The 17411-nt window shown below is 44.5% G+C and overlaps 1 protein-coding gene across 1 annotated transcript in view; it reads left to right on the forward strand.

The window, feature by feature from the left end:
• SLC13A1 (solute carrier family 13 (sodium/sulfate symporter), member 1) overlaps window positions 1–17411 on the forward strand; it is a 122450-nt gene that overhangs the window by 79218 nt on the left and 25821 nt on the right. The window contains 4 exon segments of the mRNA XM_015418878.1: window positions 5242–5429; window positions 5543–5611; window positions 7430–7480; window positions 10609–10762. Of these exon segments, the coding sequence (XP_015274364.1) occupies window positions 5242–5429; window positions 5543–5611; window positions 7430–7480; window positions 10609–10762 (462 nt within the window).

The raw sequence follows: 17411 nt of genomic DNA on the forward strand, positions 1-17411 counted from the left end.
TGTCTCAGGCCTGTAGCCAGGATTTTTTACTTGGGGGGGACATCAAAATTTTTTTGGGGTAGCTAAACCTAATTAAAGTTGATTAAATCATAGTTAATCTAATTACCTCCTGCTCTCCTCCCCCCCCCCAGTCCGCCCTGTGTCCTGTTTGCAAGCATGTTGGGCAAGTTAACAGGCATGGGAACGAGAGAACAAGAGAGGAATCCCTCACTCACCTTTGAGTCCTGAAAGCGGGGCTGCCCTCCCCCACACAAACCCTCCTGACGCTGCCGCGGGAGAAAAGTGGGGGGAGGAAGGAGTCGTACCTCCATTGGAGGAGCCACCTCTGCCCTGCAAGGGAAGGAGGGTCAGGGTGCTGGGTATTTTTAAATGCTTCTCAGGGTGCGGAGGAGGTACACAGCTCTGCACAACCAGGGTGAGGTGCCCCACCACTTTCCCCCACCCTCGGCTGCCCCACAGGGAACAGACAACATCCACACCAGCTTCTCTTCCCTGGAGTGCGGCAAGGCAGCCAGAGGGCAAATATGTTTGTTCAGCAAGCAGGCGGGCTATGGGGCAAGGAGGGGTCTGCAGGAGTAGCTGCCCCTTCCCAGCCCAGCCCAGGCCCCTGTCCCTGCTGAGGGCACTACAAGTGCACATGGTTGAAAAAAAATAGTACTACTTGCGAGTCACAGGAGGTGGGAAGACTGCCAGCTGGCTAGTCAGGGCCTGGGCTCGGCTCTGCACAGGTGCGTCCAGATTTAAGAAAACCCTTTTAAAAGGCTGGGCAGGGTGCAGCTGCAGTGACTGGTGAGTCGCAGGAGGAGGGAGGACTGCCGGCTGGCTAGTCATGGTCTGGGACCTTGGTTTGGCATGCTTCAGCACAGGCACACCTGAGTTTAAGAAAACTTTTAAAAAGTTTTTAAAAGGTTCTCCTTGATGAAAACTTGTGGGGCGGGGGCTGTAATTAAGGGGGAGGAGCTCCCAAATGCCCCACCATAGCTACGGGCCAGAGGTGTCTACATCACTGCTCACATGACCTGGAAGTGACATCATCACTAGCCAAATTTAAGAACATAAGAACATAAGAGATGCCAATGTTGGATCAGGCCAAAGGCCCATCCAGTCCAACACTCTGTATCCCACAGTGGCCAGAAATACCAGTGCCATCAGGAGGTCCACCAGTGGGGCCAGGACATTAGAAGCCATCCCACTGTTGACCCCCCCAAGCACCAAGATGACAGAGCATCACTTGCCCCAGAGTCCCTATCTATACCTTGTGGCTAATAGCCACTGATGGACCTCTGCTCCATATGCTTATCTAATTCCCTTTTGACGCCGTCCATGCTTGTAGCTGCCACCACTTCCTGTGGCAGTGAATTCCAAGTGTTAATCACTCTTTGGGTGAAGAAGTACTTCCTTTTATCCATTCTAACCCGACCGCTCAGCCATTTCATGGAGTGCCCACGAGTTCTTGTATTGTGAGAAAGGGAGAAAAGTACCTCTTTCTCTACCTGCTCTTTCCCATGCATAATCTTATAAACCTCAATCATGTCACCCCTCAGTCGTCGTTTCTCCAAGCTAAAGAGCCCTAAGCACCTTAACCTTTCCTCATAGAGAAAGTGTTCCAACCCTTTGATCATTCGAGTTGCTCTTTTCTGCACTTTTTCCAAAGCTATAATATCCTTTTTAAGGTGTGGTGACCAGAATTGCACACAGTATTCCAGATGAGGTCGCACCATTGATTTATATAGCGGCATTATGATATTGGCTGATCTGTTTACAATTTACCATAAGAGGTTTTGCCCAAATACCAAAGCATCACCTCCGACATCCCAGAAGCGATGGCATCACTTCCGGATCATGTGGTTAGTGATGTAGACACATGGCTGCACATCAGATGGGCCTCTCAGCTGCTCCTGGGAAGCCCCCCCACTCCTGCTGGTTGCCAGGAGGGACCTGGCAACCGTACATCAATAGGATGTTGTTTTAAATCTGCCCCTTCACTTTCTTTTTCTTTCATTGAAAGAGATTACAGGTTCTCTTCAAATAGTTTCCCTACTTTTTGTTTTTGGGTGTTTTTTTAAAAAAAAGACTGACTACTCCCTAATCCCCTGCCCTCTAATGGTATCTGGCCCAGCCCTAAATGCAGGACTTTCCTGCTTGATCCAGCCCAATTCCTACTGCATATGGCTTTTGTTCACACAGGTCTCAAAATCCCTGGTCTTGCTTTTTCAGTGTTCAAAACAAGCCCCTCCTCCCTCTTTCAGCAGTGAACAGGCTGGTAGCATCTAACCCACAGCCTGCTAAGATGGGTTGCCAAGGTTGCCAACTCTTGGCTGGGAAATTCCTGGAGATTTGAGGGGGGAGCCTGGGAAGGGTGGGATTTTAAAAGGGGAGGGAACTCATCAGGAAATAATGCCATAGAGCTTACCCTCCAAAGCTGCCATTTTCTTCTGGGAAACTGATCTCTGTAGTCTGGAGATCAGCTGAAATTCCAGGATATCTCCAGGCCCCACCTGGAGGTTGGCAACCCTACAGATACCTACATTGTCCCTAGTTTTTTTAAAAGACAGTCCAGGTGAACATTCTTCTGGAATTTGCAAACCTGCCTTTACCCTGTACATAGGCATTGCAAAATGTAGCAATGGCTAGATTTGTAAACTTGGATCAAGGGATGGAAGAGGCAAAAGATTGTGCATGCTGTCTGGCATGATATCTGCTCAACCTTGATTTTCCTACATCTGCATGAGGCTTATACACAAAGGACAATTCCTGTGATGTCTCCTCTTACCTGAAGAACAGTCTCTGCCTTGTACTGATGTTTACCTTAGGTCGTCCCGACACTTTTTCCTTGCGGCCTTGTTTTGTCAAGTTTGGTTGTTTGTTTTCAGGTCCGGTCAGCTTCTGTGGTCTTATTGATGGAATGGTCCATACAATGCCATCCTTACTAACCTTCCAGATGTTATGCAAAGTTGTCCTGTTTTAGAAGGCTCTCCTAGTTTGCTCCTGGGTTTGAAATGTATCCGCTCCCAGAAACCATTTGATTTTTATGCCTATTTTGCTGATGTACTGAGTGTACTTGTTCAATTAAGTGAAAATATGTGTAGTTGTTAGAGTAGGAGACTAGGAGCTAGGAAACCCAGATTCGAATTCTCACTCTGCTATGGAAGCTTGCCTGATGACCTGAGGCCAGTCATTCTCTTTCAGCTTAATGTACTTCATGGGGTTCTTGTGGTCAGGATAAAATGGAAGACTAGAGGATGAGGCTGTAAGCCACTTTGGGTTCCCATTGGAGAGAAAAGCATGAAATAATGAATTATTGAATATATATACTTGTAAATAAGCGCTCCTGTAGGATCTCTGCTCCAAACCAGAGTATGCATCCCAACAGGAGTTGTCCCCATCAAATGCAGACTGATATGCTGTCTTTAATTTGACCATCAAGATAAGTAAACTGGTTCAAATGGCCTCTTCTAGTGCTTTTTTGCAGTAATTACTGTAATCTGCTTAATAACAGGTAGACAAAAAAGTGAGAAAGATAATATCTAGAATGAGAGCTTAACCTAATCATCTTTTGTGCTCTTGTGGAAAGCACAAGCAAGCATATTAATTTCTGGATAGTTTAGATATCATTAGCCAATCTGGGGAAAGGGCTACCAAAATAATTTCAGATCATTTTCTTTACCTCTTTGAAAAAGGCTGCTCTTTCTGACTTGAGCAATCATTAACACTTATACAGGTTTTTATCCTCATGGGTTCCAAAGGTCTTCGCAATCTTTGTAAAAATTATCCCTGCTAGGATCATTTGGTCTGAAATTAAGGGGGGGAAAGGGTACACTTTTTGTATTGTAGACATTTATTATGTAGGCAAAGTGGGGATTCACAAGCTGATGTTTGATCAGGCCATAAAAGCACTTTTCACTGTTTCTGACATTGTGATCATATGAGAATAATTTCAGTGGAGTGTTCAAGGTTACCCAAATGGAAAGACGGTGGAAAAGAAATTACAGTCCTACATATGCAGGCCGATTCAGCATATTTCCACACAGAAGTATTCTGTGTTCTTTGCTGCATGTTACTGAGCATTCCTAATTTGCATGAAACTGGCGTGGTCTTGGAAAGTGCAGTCAAGTCACAGCTGACTTACGATGGCCCTGTGGGGTGTTCAAGGCAAGAGACGTTCAGAGGTGGTTTGCCATTGCCTGCCTCCGCATCAGGTCCCTAGTATTCTTTGGAGGTCTCCCATCCAAATACTAGGTAGGTCCGACCCTGCTTAGCTTCCAAGACTGATGAGAACAGGCTTGCCTGGGCTATCCCAGGAAGCTATACGTCTGCATAAAGCTAACATGCCACCAGCAATTTTAGTCATTTACTTCATTTATATCCCACCTCTCTCCTTAATGGGGACCCAAAGCAGCTTACATCCTACTCTTGTCTTCCATTTTATCCTCACAACTCTATTGTTTATACCTTGCCTTTGTCCCCAAGGGGAAACCAAAGTGGCTTATGTGGCTCTCCTCACCTCCATTTTATCCTTACAAGCACCCTGTGAGGTAGGTTAGGCTGAGAGTGTGTCACTGACCCAAGGTCATCCAGCCAGCTACCTTAGATAAGCATATGGAGCAGAGGTCCATCGGTGGCTACTAGCCACAAGGTATAGATAGGGGCTCCGGGGCAAGGGATGCTCTGTCTTCTTGGTGCTTGGGGGGGGGTCAACAGTGGGAGGGCTTCTAATGTCCTGGCCCCACTGGTGGACCTCCTGATGGCACTTGGTATTTTTGGCCACTGTGTGATACAGAGTGTTGGACTGGATGGGCCGTTGGCCTGATCCAACATTGGCGTCTCTTATGTTCTTATGTTCACAGCAGAGTAGGAATTCAAACCTGTGTCTCCCAGAAACTTGTTTGACATGCTAACCACTACACCCCACTGGCTCTAAATGTACATGTTATGATAGAGTCTATGACTTCCTATGTTTTAATGTGACACATTTTACACACAGCAAAAATAATATTTTAAAAGACAACATAGTTCCAGTGGATGGGGTGGATCCAACCATCTTCCAAGGTAACCTTCCTCCAACTTAAGTGGCTCTCGCATTGAGAGCAGCCACTTAATTTGGAGGAAAGATCCTTAGGCTGGAGAATGGCTGCAAACTTTGCTCAATGCTGCAAAAATATAAATTTTTATTGTGTATTATTACTTAATAAAGTACTTAAGCAGAGATGACTAGTGACATGGAGGTATTTCTGATTTCAGGCTTACCCTTGGTTTCATGATCAGCAGTGCCTTCTTGTCAATGTGGCTTAGCAACACCTCTAGCGCTGCTATGGTGATGCCCATCGTCGAGGCAGTGGCTCAGCAGATAATCAGCGCTGAAGCCGAAGTTGATGCCATAGAAATGACTTATGCAAATGGAGTCACCAATCATGCCCTGGAACTTGATGGTATGCATCAATATTTATTTTGTTTCTTTTACATTCTTATCTTCAGTTTGGCAGGGACAAACTGACTAAATTGGAGCTACTCATTGAGAAATGGTTGCTATTTCCCCCCCCAGAAAATATTAATGATTGTGAAGCAGATGACTGGAAAGAAAAGACAAAGCAAGCAAATGGGTAAAATATATGTAATTTGCCATTTCTATTACACCAGTTTCTTCAAGCAAAAGAAAGGATTTTATTACAGCAAGTTTGTTTTTACAGATACTGCAATGGCACTGCTAATACTGCTCATGGGGTGTGCCAGATTGAAAAAAAAAAGGTATTTTAACATCATTTTTGAAACACTTCTTACTCTCATTCAATACACTCAGATATTAACCCAGTACATTAATATGTTTTATTTCACTTTTATATGGATATCCTTTGTTTGTATGTAGGTTGTTTCCTTACCATGAAAGGAAAGCCACCTTGACAGAACTTTTGCCATAAGATATATGGTCCGGATCAGCTATATAGCTTAGTCCTGGAGGCACTAAACAACTATTGATAGCCTTCTACCACCATCACTATACTGCGTGTTACAGAATGTGTCAACTTGAACTAAACTAATAGACATAAAATGATTGTTATGCCTTGATATTTTCACTCACTTTTACTTGTGGTACTTTCTTTGTTTCTCTCTGAGATTCCTGACATTCTGTTGTTATCCTTTTTCATCTCCTGCATCTATGTAAAGTTGACACAAGTTAAACAATTATCCCTTATGGGAGAGCATCATAGAGTGAAACTAGACATCAGGGCATCCATGGATTCAATCCATGGATGCCACCATCCTTTTAGAGGTGAACTTGAGCCATTTTAAATTGGTTTAAAATTGGTTTTAATACTATTAATCTTATATTTGATGTTTTTACATTGCTTCTAAGGCTTAATGCAGGGGTGTCAAACCTAAGGACCCACCCAGGGCTTTAATCAGGCCCACAGCCAGTGCAGTGCAGTAGGCCCAGGAGATCTTGCCCCCTGCTCACTTTTCAAATACTGAAACAGCCGCAGGGAAACTTCAGCTCTTGAAAAAGTGCCAGTGGGGTGGGGTCAAAATTACCTGCTCCTTCTGCATTGTGGGACCAATTAAATGGCCCAACTTCACTTCTAAAATGGCATTGGTGTCCACAGGTTGGACCCATGGATGTAACATCTAGTTTGACCCATGTAGTCTCATAGAAGACATGTGAGAACCTTTGAATATTTCGTTTTCCTTGGAGCTTAATGGGAATTATTATTTCTTGTTGGTTCTTTGTTCAAGACATTTGTATTCCACATTTTAAAAAAAACATTCAAGACAGCATACTAAACAATGAAGCATTAAAAATACCAAAGAAAATCATGCTAAAATGAAATAAAATAAGCTGGAACACTAGAGAAGCATTAAATGCAATCATCAGATCAAGTCCTTAGGAAACTAAAAAAGTCACTTTGACAGTTTTCTCGGGGGCAGATGCATCCAAGAAGATTTTCGCAGTCATAATTTCCTGCCTACCACACTGAATTGGGAATTCTCAGTGGGAATTTAAAAGTTTCAAGGGGATAGAATCTGGGTCTGGGTATAAATCCACCAAAGCCTGGGTTGATAACTGAGGGACAAAGAGATAAATTGACATAAACAAGGTGGTTTAAAAACTGAACAAGAACATTTATTTATTTAGAAAGAAAGTAAATATTAACCAACCAGGAGTTGTAGGATGTTAGGCTTCAAACAGTATACATTCAAGTCTCTTTCAGGCAGGTTTATAACATGCAAATACCATCACTCTGCTGCAACTTAGGGCGATTTTGCACTAGAGCTGCCTCGTGGCGCAGCCGCCGTTTGCCCCGGCACAAACATGTCAATTTCAGATCGGAAGCTGCGGGGCTGCATTTTGACTCGCGGCTTCGCCCAATTTCCTCCGCAGTTTCGTGATCCTGGTTTTTGAGGATCACGAAACTGCGGAGGAAATCGGGCGAAGCCACGGGTCAAATGCAGCCCCGCAGCCTCAGGTGTGAAATTGACAAATAGTGTCGGGGCAAACGGCGGCAGCGCCGCGAGGCAGCTCTAGTGCGAAATCGCCCTTAGTGTCACACTACTGTCTTTTTGCACTCATTTACTCAGAAGGGGGAACTTTGGGCCAAAATACACTATACGTTTGGCACGAAGTCTGATTGGAGGAACTCACAGCACTGTATACCTGTACTCAGTATCATTTGTACTTTAGGCTCCACATTACAAAGTCTTTGGGTTTGTTGGGGGACAACATCAGGACTTTGCACACGCATAGCTCACCAGATGTACATAGTTTTCTGTTTGCAGCCAAAACAGGCAGAGAGAAGCAGCTTTGCAAGCCCATAGCCAGGATTTTTTTTATTGGGGGGGGCTTTAAATAAGTCAGGGGACACTCTGCACACACACCACAAGTGAGCAGCCACACTCCCGCCCTTCCCTGCAACGAGCCAGGCATCCTTTTGGCAGGAAAGCCAAGGCTGTCAGGGCAGGAGAGTGGCGGGCCCACCCAAGGAGGCTGCCTTCATTGCCCACCTACTGCCACCACAGTTCTTGTCCCCATTCCCACCCCAGAGGCTGCTCCTCCTCTTCCAGCCACAGCTAAATGGTGAGCAGGGAGAGCCAGAGCAGGTGTGTGCACATCCCCTCCACCGGCACCCACTCGCCTTTTGGCTGCTGCTCCTGCTGCCGATAAGCAGGGAGGCAAGACAGTGGTGTGAGACTGGAGGGCGGCGCGGGGCTTGACTTCTTGCCAACTTGCCAGTGACGCGAGAGAGCGGCTGCAGCCAGCAAGAGAGCGGCATGGGATTGGAGGGCAGCATGGGGCTTGCCAGCAATTAGTGCAATAAATAAAATAAAAAATTGGAAGTTGGGGGGCCTCGGATGAATGGAAAGTTGGGGGGCCTTGGCAGTAAGTCGGGGGGGGGAGGTCCCACTGTAGCTATGGGCCTGCCTCTCCCCCATGCTGTTTTCACATCTGCAAAGTACCCCATGGAGCTGTTCTTAGCTCTGTTGTGAAGTTTATGTGCAGCCACACAAGTAATATGATTTTTTTTTTACAATGGAACCAATAGCAGCTTCACAAGGTGGCTTACAGACACAACAGAAGGCAGGAGAAGCTAAAGCTGCTTTGCCCTGCCTACTTTGATTCCACAAATCTCCTACCTCATGTATGATACAAAGTCCTCATGTTGCTCCCCAAACAACACAAGGACTTTATAAAATGGATGGATATTGAGAATATTGGGTTAGTGTTGTGTGTGAATGTTTCAAGTGTCCCCTTTGAGCCCTGCCTCTTATCCCCAGTTTTCTAGTTGGAGGATCCTTTTTTTCTCAGTACGTGAGTCTGCATCCTTGTCTCACACTTTGACCTCCAGTTTCATCCTGTCTCTAGTCTGACAGCATACATGCTGGCACACCATTTAACAGAGATTGTAGTGCCAAATCTAGCCCTGACTTTGCTTTGTAATAATGACTCATGAATTCTTATCTAGAGACCTGGTACAGTTTTATTAACCCTTGGCTCCCTGCCATTCTTCCATAACTGCAGTCCTGTCAGGTGCATCATGGTTTAAAGGCCTTCCCCTATCAAGTGCCATAGTTTTAGATGTGCAAAGGAAGGAGAAACACAAAAATCAGATGTAGTCCTTAAAACATTCTCAGAAATCTGTATATATTTTATGTTGTTCATCACTTCAATCAACATAGGACATCTGTAGTTAGTCTGAGAATATGGGAGGGAGGTCTTAAAATGGCAACGCCTCATTTTCTTGTCTTCCTGCAAGCTGATGTGGTCAAGTCGCATACCGAACTGAGAGCAGACTGTTCACCACTTATTTGGGTTCAGAGTGTGTCATATACTTTTAAATAAACAGCCATATGTATGTTGAGAAACCATAATACAGCCAAAGCAAATCCCCCATTGTTTTCCAGCCAAATCTGCATCACTCTCTGCATGCACATCTCTTTAATCTCCCTATTCATCTTTCAGAAACTCTTTGGTGTAGTTTGGTGTAGTGGGTTAAGTGCGCGGACTTTAATCTGGGAGAACCAGGTTTGAGTCCCCACTCCTCCACTTGCAGCTGCTGGGTGACCTTGGGCAAGCCATAGTTCTGTCAGAGCTGTTCTCTCAAGGACAGTTCTGTCAGAGCTCTCTCAGCCCCACCTACCTCACAGGGTGTCTGTTGTGGGGAGGGGAAGGGAAAGGAGTTTGTAAGCCACTCTGAGACTCCTTTGGGTAGTGAAGGGCGGAGTATAAATCCAATCTCTTCTCTTCTTTATTCCTATTTACCTATCAGAAACCTCCATATGAGTACCTACCTATATTCAGATGTTTGGAAGCGTCCCTTTTGTTTCATGTGAAGGCCACAACCCATTCTACCCCATCCTCTTTCTGAATTTGTATTCATGTATTTTTTTAAATGACAAAAGAATTACCCTGAGATTATATATTGTGATCTTTATTATGATATCTATGGATATGAGGGGGTTAATATAATAAATTTACCCCAAGAATCATCTATTGATAAGTTATGCATTTAACCCTACTCATTCTTTGGAATTAACTGATTGTATTTAAGCACATGGAAGGGAGCTGTGTGATGGAGCATTTGAGACAGAACTAATGATTGTCAAAACTCATTATTAAAACGCCTCTTGTACCAAGGATTATAAAGAAGATTCCCCCTAGCCTCTGAGTTTGGGTCACTTCCCACAATAATTTATTATTTCAAAATTTGGATGAGTCCTGAAATGTTCTCACTGGGGGGGGGGGGGGGCACCCCTTGCTAACTTTTCATGACATTGGCCGAGAACAAGAGTGTTTTTACAAGCTACTGGTCTGTGCAGGATTTGTCCCAGAGGTGACATTTACCATCCTGCCATTTGCTCCATTTAAGAATGGCTTGTGGTGCTAGGTCAAAGCCAGCTTCCATCCATGCTGGTAGATGTTCATGATTATTACCATGAACAAGTGCGGTTAGAGTTGCCACAGGCAGAGATAGTAGGAAGACGAAGCCCTTGGGGCTGAAGCAGTTCTCTGATTTCCCCACAGTGAATTCAGATTGTCACATAATGAGCCAATGCAAATATTCTGCTTGTGCCACTAAATTAGTAATGTTGGTTATTTCATTTTTAAGCAGAATCCAGCAGCAAGTGAAACAGGTAGAAAATACCGAAACCAGAGGGACCACATGATGTGTAAAGTCATGTGCCTGTGTATTGCATATGCGTCTACTATTGGAGGGCTGACTACCATCACTGGGACTTCGACCAACTTGATATTTGCTGAGCAATTCAATGCGTAAGTGAAGATAACAAATTACTTATTCTACTCCTAAAACATACCCTCTGATAGTGCGGTTTGTTCCAAGTGTTTATTGGCAAGAAAAGGGCTCTGCCCACAGAACTAACATGGCACAGTGGTTTGGAGTGGCAGATCCAGGAGCAAGTCTCCACTTAACCATGAAGCTCACTTGCTGTGGGCCAATCACTCTCTGTCTAACTTACCTCACAGTAAGGACAGAATGGAGGTGGAGCAAACCATGTATGCCACCCTGATCTCTTTGAAGGAAGGACAGTATTTGAAAAAAATATTCAATAGAAACAGACAAGATTGAAATTTCTGTATCCTAAAGAAACTAACCAGGTATGCATCAAAAATATGACAGCACATTAATAGAATAAATCCTTTTTTAAAAAAGCCTGATGAAGATTGAGCATGCTCATTGCTTAAGACATGGAAAGTTGAGGGTAGCTGAGCATCTGCTGAAGAAAAAAGAAAGGGGAAAGGGGAAATAAGCAGGAGTCTTGTGACACCTTAAAGTTGAAAGCATAAACTTTTTGGACTTCTTCAGAAACTATGAATGGATCCTCACTAGACAAATATTTTCTGTAGGAATGTTGAAAAAATCAAACAACAGGATCAAGGGGCCATAAAAAGCATGAATTATACATTGACTAGGAGGAAGGTCCGTTGTAGAGGGGAAGGGAGTAGAGAGAGAGAGAGAGAAAGGAAGATAGAAAGAGGGAGGCAAAGAATGGAAAGGGATAGGGAGGGCGGGAGGAAGGAAGGAAGAGAAAAGGGGGAGGGAGGAATAGAAGGGAAAGGAAGGAAGGGAAAGAGGCTGAGAAATGAGCAAGAGATGGTGGGAAGAGACAGAGGTAGGGAGGGCGAGGAAAGGGGGGGCTGGCCAGGTCTTACCGGGGAGGCGCGTGGGCTGGAGTGGGCACGTCGCTTTCTGACCACAGTCACTGTGGTGGAGCGGGGAAAGGTGCCGCTGGGACCTGAGCAGTGCCCCCCCTCCCACTGCGGTGGCCAAGGAGGGAAAGGTAGCGGGGGGTGGGGGTCGGGAGAAGAAGGTGCAGTGGCAGTCAGTGCTCTGTGGGCGGAGAGGCCGCACGGTGCCTTGCTCTCTGGGAGGCGCTGGTGTGGCCTCAGAAGTGAGGATGGGGGCGGGGGACGGGTGTGGACGGGCCAGCAGCGGTCAGCTCACTGCCAGCGTAGAGGCCACATGCCGCCTGGCCCTCTAGGAGGCACCCATGCGGCGTCAGAAGCGAGGGCGGGGGCCACGCGAGGTTGGGGCTGCTGGCGCCCAGCTCGCCGATGGTGGAAAGGGCCAACAGCAACCAGTCCCCCTGGAGGCCTCCAAGCACCCTGATGGCCTGGCGGGGCCAGCGGAGAAGAGCCCCCCCCCATGGAAGGGCCCGCAGCCTCCCCGGCCGAGGCCACAGCGGGCGAAAGGTGGCAGAGCGAAGAGTTGTCTTTGCAAGGCGGCCGGCCTCACCCATCTCCCCACCACCCACTCACCGCCCGTCCCAGGCTCGCACGGGCCAAGGTGGGGAGGCTGGCCCCCCAGCCAATGGCACACCAGGAGCCTTGAGCGGCACCTGGCAGGCCAATGGCTCAGGGAGCGCATTTTCTCTCGCCACCCCATAGGCCAGGGGCTGCCCCAAAATGCTTTTATATAATAGGAGAGATGTGTATTTATGTAAAAGTCAAATCTAATCAGGAAAAATACAAAGACCATTAAACAGTCTGCAACTGTGGGGAGTCACAGGTTTTGTGAGGATAGTCACACCTGAGTGTGCCGCAAGACAGGGTGAGCTCCCGTCTCTAGTTCCAGCTCCTGCCAACCTAGCAGTTCGAAAGCAAGAAATTGCAAGTAGATAAATAGGTACCACTTTGGTGGGAAGGTAACAGCGTTCTGTGCGCCTTGCTGTTCAGTCAGTTCATGACCACGGAAAGGTCTTCAGACAGCGCTGGCTCTTCGGCTTTGAAACGGAGATGAGCACCGCAACCCTAGAGTCGCATTCAACTGGCTTTCGAGCAAGGGAACCTTTACCTTTACCTTTACCTTTACCTTACTAAACATAATCACTGTGACAAAGTGTTTTACAGTTTCATCTTGTTTTTCTTTGACATCAGCCGTGTGTCACACCACAACAGTGGGTACAATCTGGGTCTGGGAGTCCTAAATGCAAATCTCTGTTCTGCCACAAAGTCTGCACATTCTCAGGTTTTGTGAGGATAGAACAGAGATGGCAGAATCACTTATGCTTCTTTGAGCTCCTAAAATGCCCTGGAGAGATAGATGTTGTTTCTATTTCACAAAAAGGAATTTGAGACCAAGAGAGAGCAGATTTAAAGTAAGGCCTCCAGAATCCATTAGTATTGCCCAACTGTCTATCTGCTTCATCTTTTAAAAGTCATGTTGCAATTATGAATTCATGGAGATGTAATATGATAACTGGAGTGCATTACCTAGAACAAAATAGCTGAATAACAAAAGCAAGATCATAGCTAAAACTAATTTTTTTCAGAAGTGACACCCCTAGTGAAACCTCTCGTGCTGTTTTAGAAGTCTCTCATGAGTGATGGAAGCATACTTTGGCTGTGAGAGACTTTGCTCTCAGCTGTTGGTTGAGAATCACTTGGCTTTGTCCGTATTATATCTGAGGCAACTGCAATTTTTACCCTTGATATTAATTGACAGCAATCACAGTATCAATAAGAATTCTGCCACTTTTGCTCTGAGTCCCAAATCTGCTAAAATGTTTTGTTCCCCAGACCCAGGAATATTGTTTGTCTACCACCTGTAGTTTGTTAAAAGTACAAACTGAATTTTACACACAAGAATTTATCATAGTTATATTTTTTAAAACCAAAAGCATACAAACTATCACATAAGAAAAGGTAAAAAAATCAAGCATTTTTGAAGGAAAAAGGCAAAGGAATAAATACCCTGTCAGAGCAAATGTGCTTCTTTCCTGAGCAGATAACATCCTGTTTATTCATGGCATTTTGCTAGGCCCCGAGGTTTGGTGGTATCTTCCGAAGCATGAAAATGAAGCCCCAATGTCACTTGCCGCAGGAACTTTCAGTTGAGAAGTCACATAAAAAGAATCCCACATAAGTAAAAAATGTGACACTGGCATGCAACTACATTGTTTTCACTGGAGGTATATTGGAGGTTGTAATAACTCCTGTACCAGATCAGACCAATGTCCCTTTAGGTCCTCTTCCCACTTGCTGCCAGTTTAGATGCCTTCTGGGAAGTCACTAGGAGGACATAAAAGGAATATCTCTGGTTTGTCCTCCAGCATCTGGTTGTCTTAGATATTCTGCATCTGAACATGAAGGGTGGGTTTATGCTCTTATTCCCTTTGATATTTTTTTCAGGTGACAGAAAATGTCTATCAATACATGCCAGGAGCATAAGGACCAAACATATATCTGGTATGGAAGCATATTGCAGAATGGAAGGGATCTCAGGATTGAGATCATGGACACGGGTACAATTTTGGCTTGGCTTACTAACCAGCCATTATTCATGCTTGCCATCAGCATGCAAAGAACTCAGGTGATGAAGGTTTCAGAGAAAGAAAACAGTCAAAGTCCCAGTCTCTCCTTTTGTTTTATTTTGGCCCCGTTCACACACAGAAATTGCCACGGGAGAGCCACGAATGCCAGGTGGATTATACGGGCGCGAGCAGACGGAAACATCTGGCAAGCGTTGTGCACCCGTTGCTACCCCATAGCGTACTGCCGAAGGTCCAAAGTTAAAAAGTACCTGGGGAAGGCTACTATCAAACAGTTTGCCACAGACGGACTGTCTCCGTCTGATCGCTCCAGTGCGCTCCTCTTGCCTCGGTGAAGAGTGTCAGAAACACGTGCCGACAAAAAAACCCCCAGTTCACTGCCTTCATGTCTGATTGTGTAGCGGCTGCTCAAATTGCGACAGCGCAAATAGCCATGCCTCCCCCCCCCCCGCATTATCTGGCCCGTGTGACCGCGGCCTTTATTTCCTTAAAGCATTTCTTTGGCACCTTTCTATCCAAATATGGTCCCCAAGGCAGTAAATATCAGAACATTAAAACATTATTGAAAGCCCAGTACAAAGTGAGAAACTGACTTCTTCTCATCTACCTGCAAAGTTCTCTGCATTTTCGAGAGAATAAGAGGATTTGTCTGGTGCCTGGTGCAGTGAAAGCCACTCCAACAATCATCAGAGGAGGGCAGACAGGTTTTGTTCTGGGTATCTCTGCCAGGGATAGTTGCCAATAGGTGGATTGCTTTAGATGACCTGGCACCAGACTTGTGTACTGCAGATGATGACAAAATAATGTATGAGAAGTCCCCAAAGTCATAATTTCCCCCATTTCTCCAAGCTCTCCTATACAAAATATGATTGTGTGGATAGGAACAGTGTCATGAAACAAGGTTAATAGAATGGAACTCTCTGGGAATCTCACATCCATTTGTGAGGGTTGAAGGAACCTACAGATATAGTTAAGCGTTGCCAGACTGCAACCCAGAAAACTGAAAACATGTGCTACCTTTAAACATACTAAAGAAGAAGTCACTGTGACTTTTTATCCTGCAGACCAGAAACAGATGTATTTTCTAGGTTGCAACTGGTAACTTTAAATATGTTACATATTGAAATGTTTTAGAAGACAGAAGAGGTTAAGAAAGAAGTGAACAATGGAAGACAGATGCATTTCAAGCATAAGGGAGTTTTTATTTATCTATTTTTTTAATTTTATCTTTGGATTTATATCCCGCCCTACCCCAAAGGGGCAGAAGAGCAATAAACTGAGAGCCAAACAGCATAAAGGGGAAACGATAATGCCCAGAATGAAGAGTCATCTAAAAAGGAATATCGGGGATTAATATCATAAAGGTCTGTAGCATCTGTGCTACAGCTGTTCCCCTCTGTTCCATTTGGTTGTGATTCAGTTTGACTCTTCGTTTCTTAAAAAGAGACAAAAATCCAAATCTTGAGAATGTTCTTAAGATAATTTTTAAAAAACCCCTATTGCAGAGTGATAATCTCATCCCAAGGCATGCCTTGAGAAACCAGTTTTTGTCATTATCGATACTGTGGGTATAAATCACTTTGGTACAGATTCTTATTAAAGCAAATAACACTGCTACAGCCGTGACAGGAGGTGGAGATGGAAAGGGAGGTGTTAGAGTGGGTTTCCAGACTGCCTCTGTAGTATCAGATCAATATGACAGTCCAAAACTCTAAGGTCAAAGAAGGATCATTTTAAATTTTTGCATTATTGGAAAAACAAGTTGGGCAAGAAATGTGCCTGAGAAATTCACAGTCTCCTTAACCAACCCTCTCTCCACAGAACTGCAAAAAACCAAACTTCTTGGACAAGGAATAGCTCTTACAATTTCCCACAGCAACAAAGAAATAACTGACATCTCTACTATAGTACAGGAATCAGAGAACCATCAGTGATGGGAATCTCTTTTTGGTTGGTCAGATAAAGCCAGCAGTGTGTTCAACGTAATATTGCATCCTATCGTAGTCCTAATTGGCTTCCAAGTCCTCCTTGGCTTAGGACTATTCATATTAACATGCTATCCTATCCTAACATGCTATACAATTATGTTTGTATAATAATGCTATGTACTTTATATTAATGCTAATTTCTAGTAACTGTCTGCATTGGGCAGCAGACGTCTTCTGGTACTCAGGTCCAGTTAGCTCTGATTTTTCACCCTTTAATGTGGACAACATGATGCATTTACCACAATATGACTTTTATGTGTCATTTGTTCTTCATAGATATTTCATCTGCATGGCAATACCTTTACCATGCCCTAGAGAACTTTCTCTAGCTATCTCAAGGATATATAAAACTGATCTCACATTGCAAAGGCACATTTCTGATGAAATGTGAAGCAGTGGGAGTATAATCCAAAAGCTTTGTGATGACTCATACCAGCCAAGTGGGCTGGTCCAACATGGGGTTCAAATATGGCTTGAGCCCCCAGCCCTCATCTGTCTTACTTGCGTACACATAAATAAATAAATAAATAAATAAGGTGCTAGAGTAATCATAAGAACATTAACTCACTATAATTAGCATAAAGCAACTTATAAGAGATATATACATTAATTACAAAAATATTACCACATTGCAACAAACACATCCTTGAAGCATATCCTTATATTGGCAAGAGAGAAAAGAATAATGTAACATCCAGTGAGTCAGCACAGACTGGCTTGCATTCCCATTGCCGAAAAAGAGTAGAAGGGGTCCCTCTGAGCTATGCTCAGCTCATGGGACCTGCACTGACAAAAGCCATGTGGAACTGGAGCTGCAGTAAGGGGAGAAATTAGGTGATATGAGGAGAAAAGGTGACTGGATCCAACCCATTAAATCCGTTATTAGATCCTCCCAGTGATTTGGAAATGCTAATAAAAGCAGTGCCAAAGATCCGATTAGGATGTGGAAGGTTAATTCTTCCTCCCTATTTAGTTTTGCTGATAAAAACAGACCTACCTACCTACACTGTTATGAGTTCTCAAAGAGGAAAAAATGAAGGACAAAAAGCTTTGAGGACATTCTAGCACTAATGGACAAATTAAAAATAAAACAACCCACTGGCTCTAGGTGGTAGATGCCCAAGAGTTCTTAAGAAACTCACA

This window comes from Gekko japonicus, unplaced genomic scaffold (genome assembly GCF_001447785.1).
Source record: "Gekko japonicus isolate JY-2015 unplaced genomic scaffold, Gekko_japonicus_V1.1 scaffold1837, whole genome shotgun sequence".
Classification (NCBI taxonomy): domain Eukaryota; kingdom Metazoa; phylum Chordata; class Lepidosauria; order Squamata; family Gekkonidae; genus Gekko; species Gekko japonicus.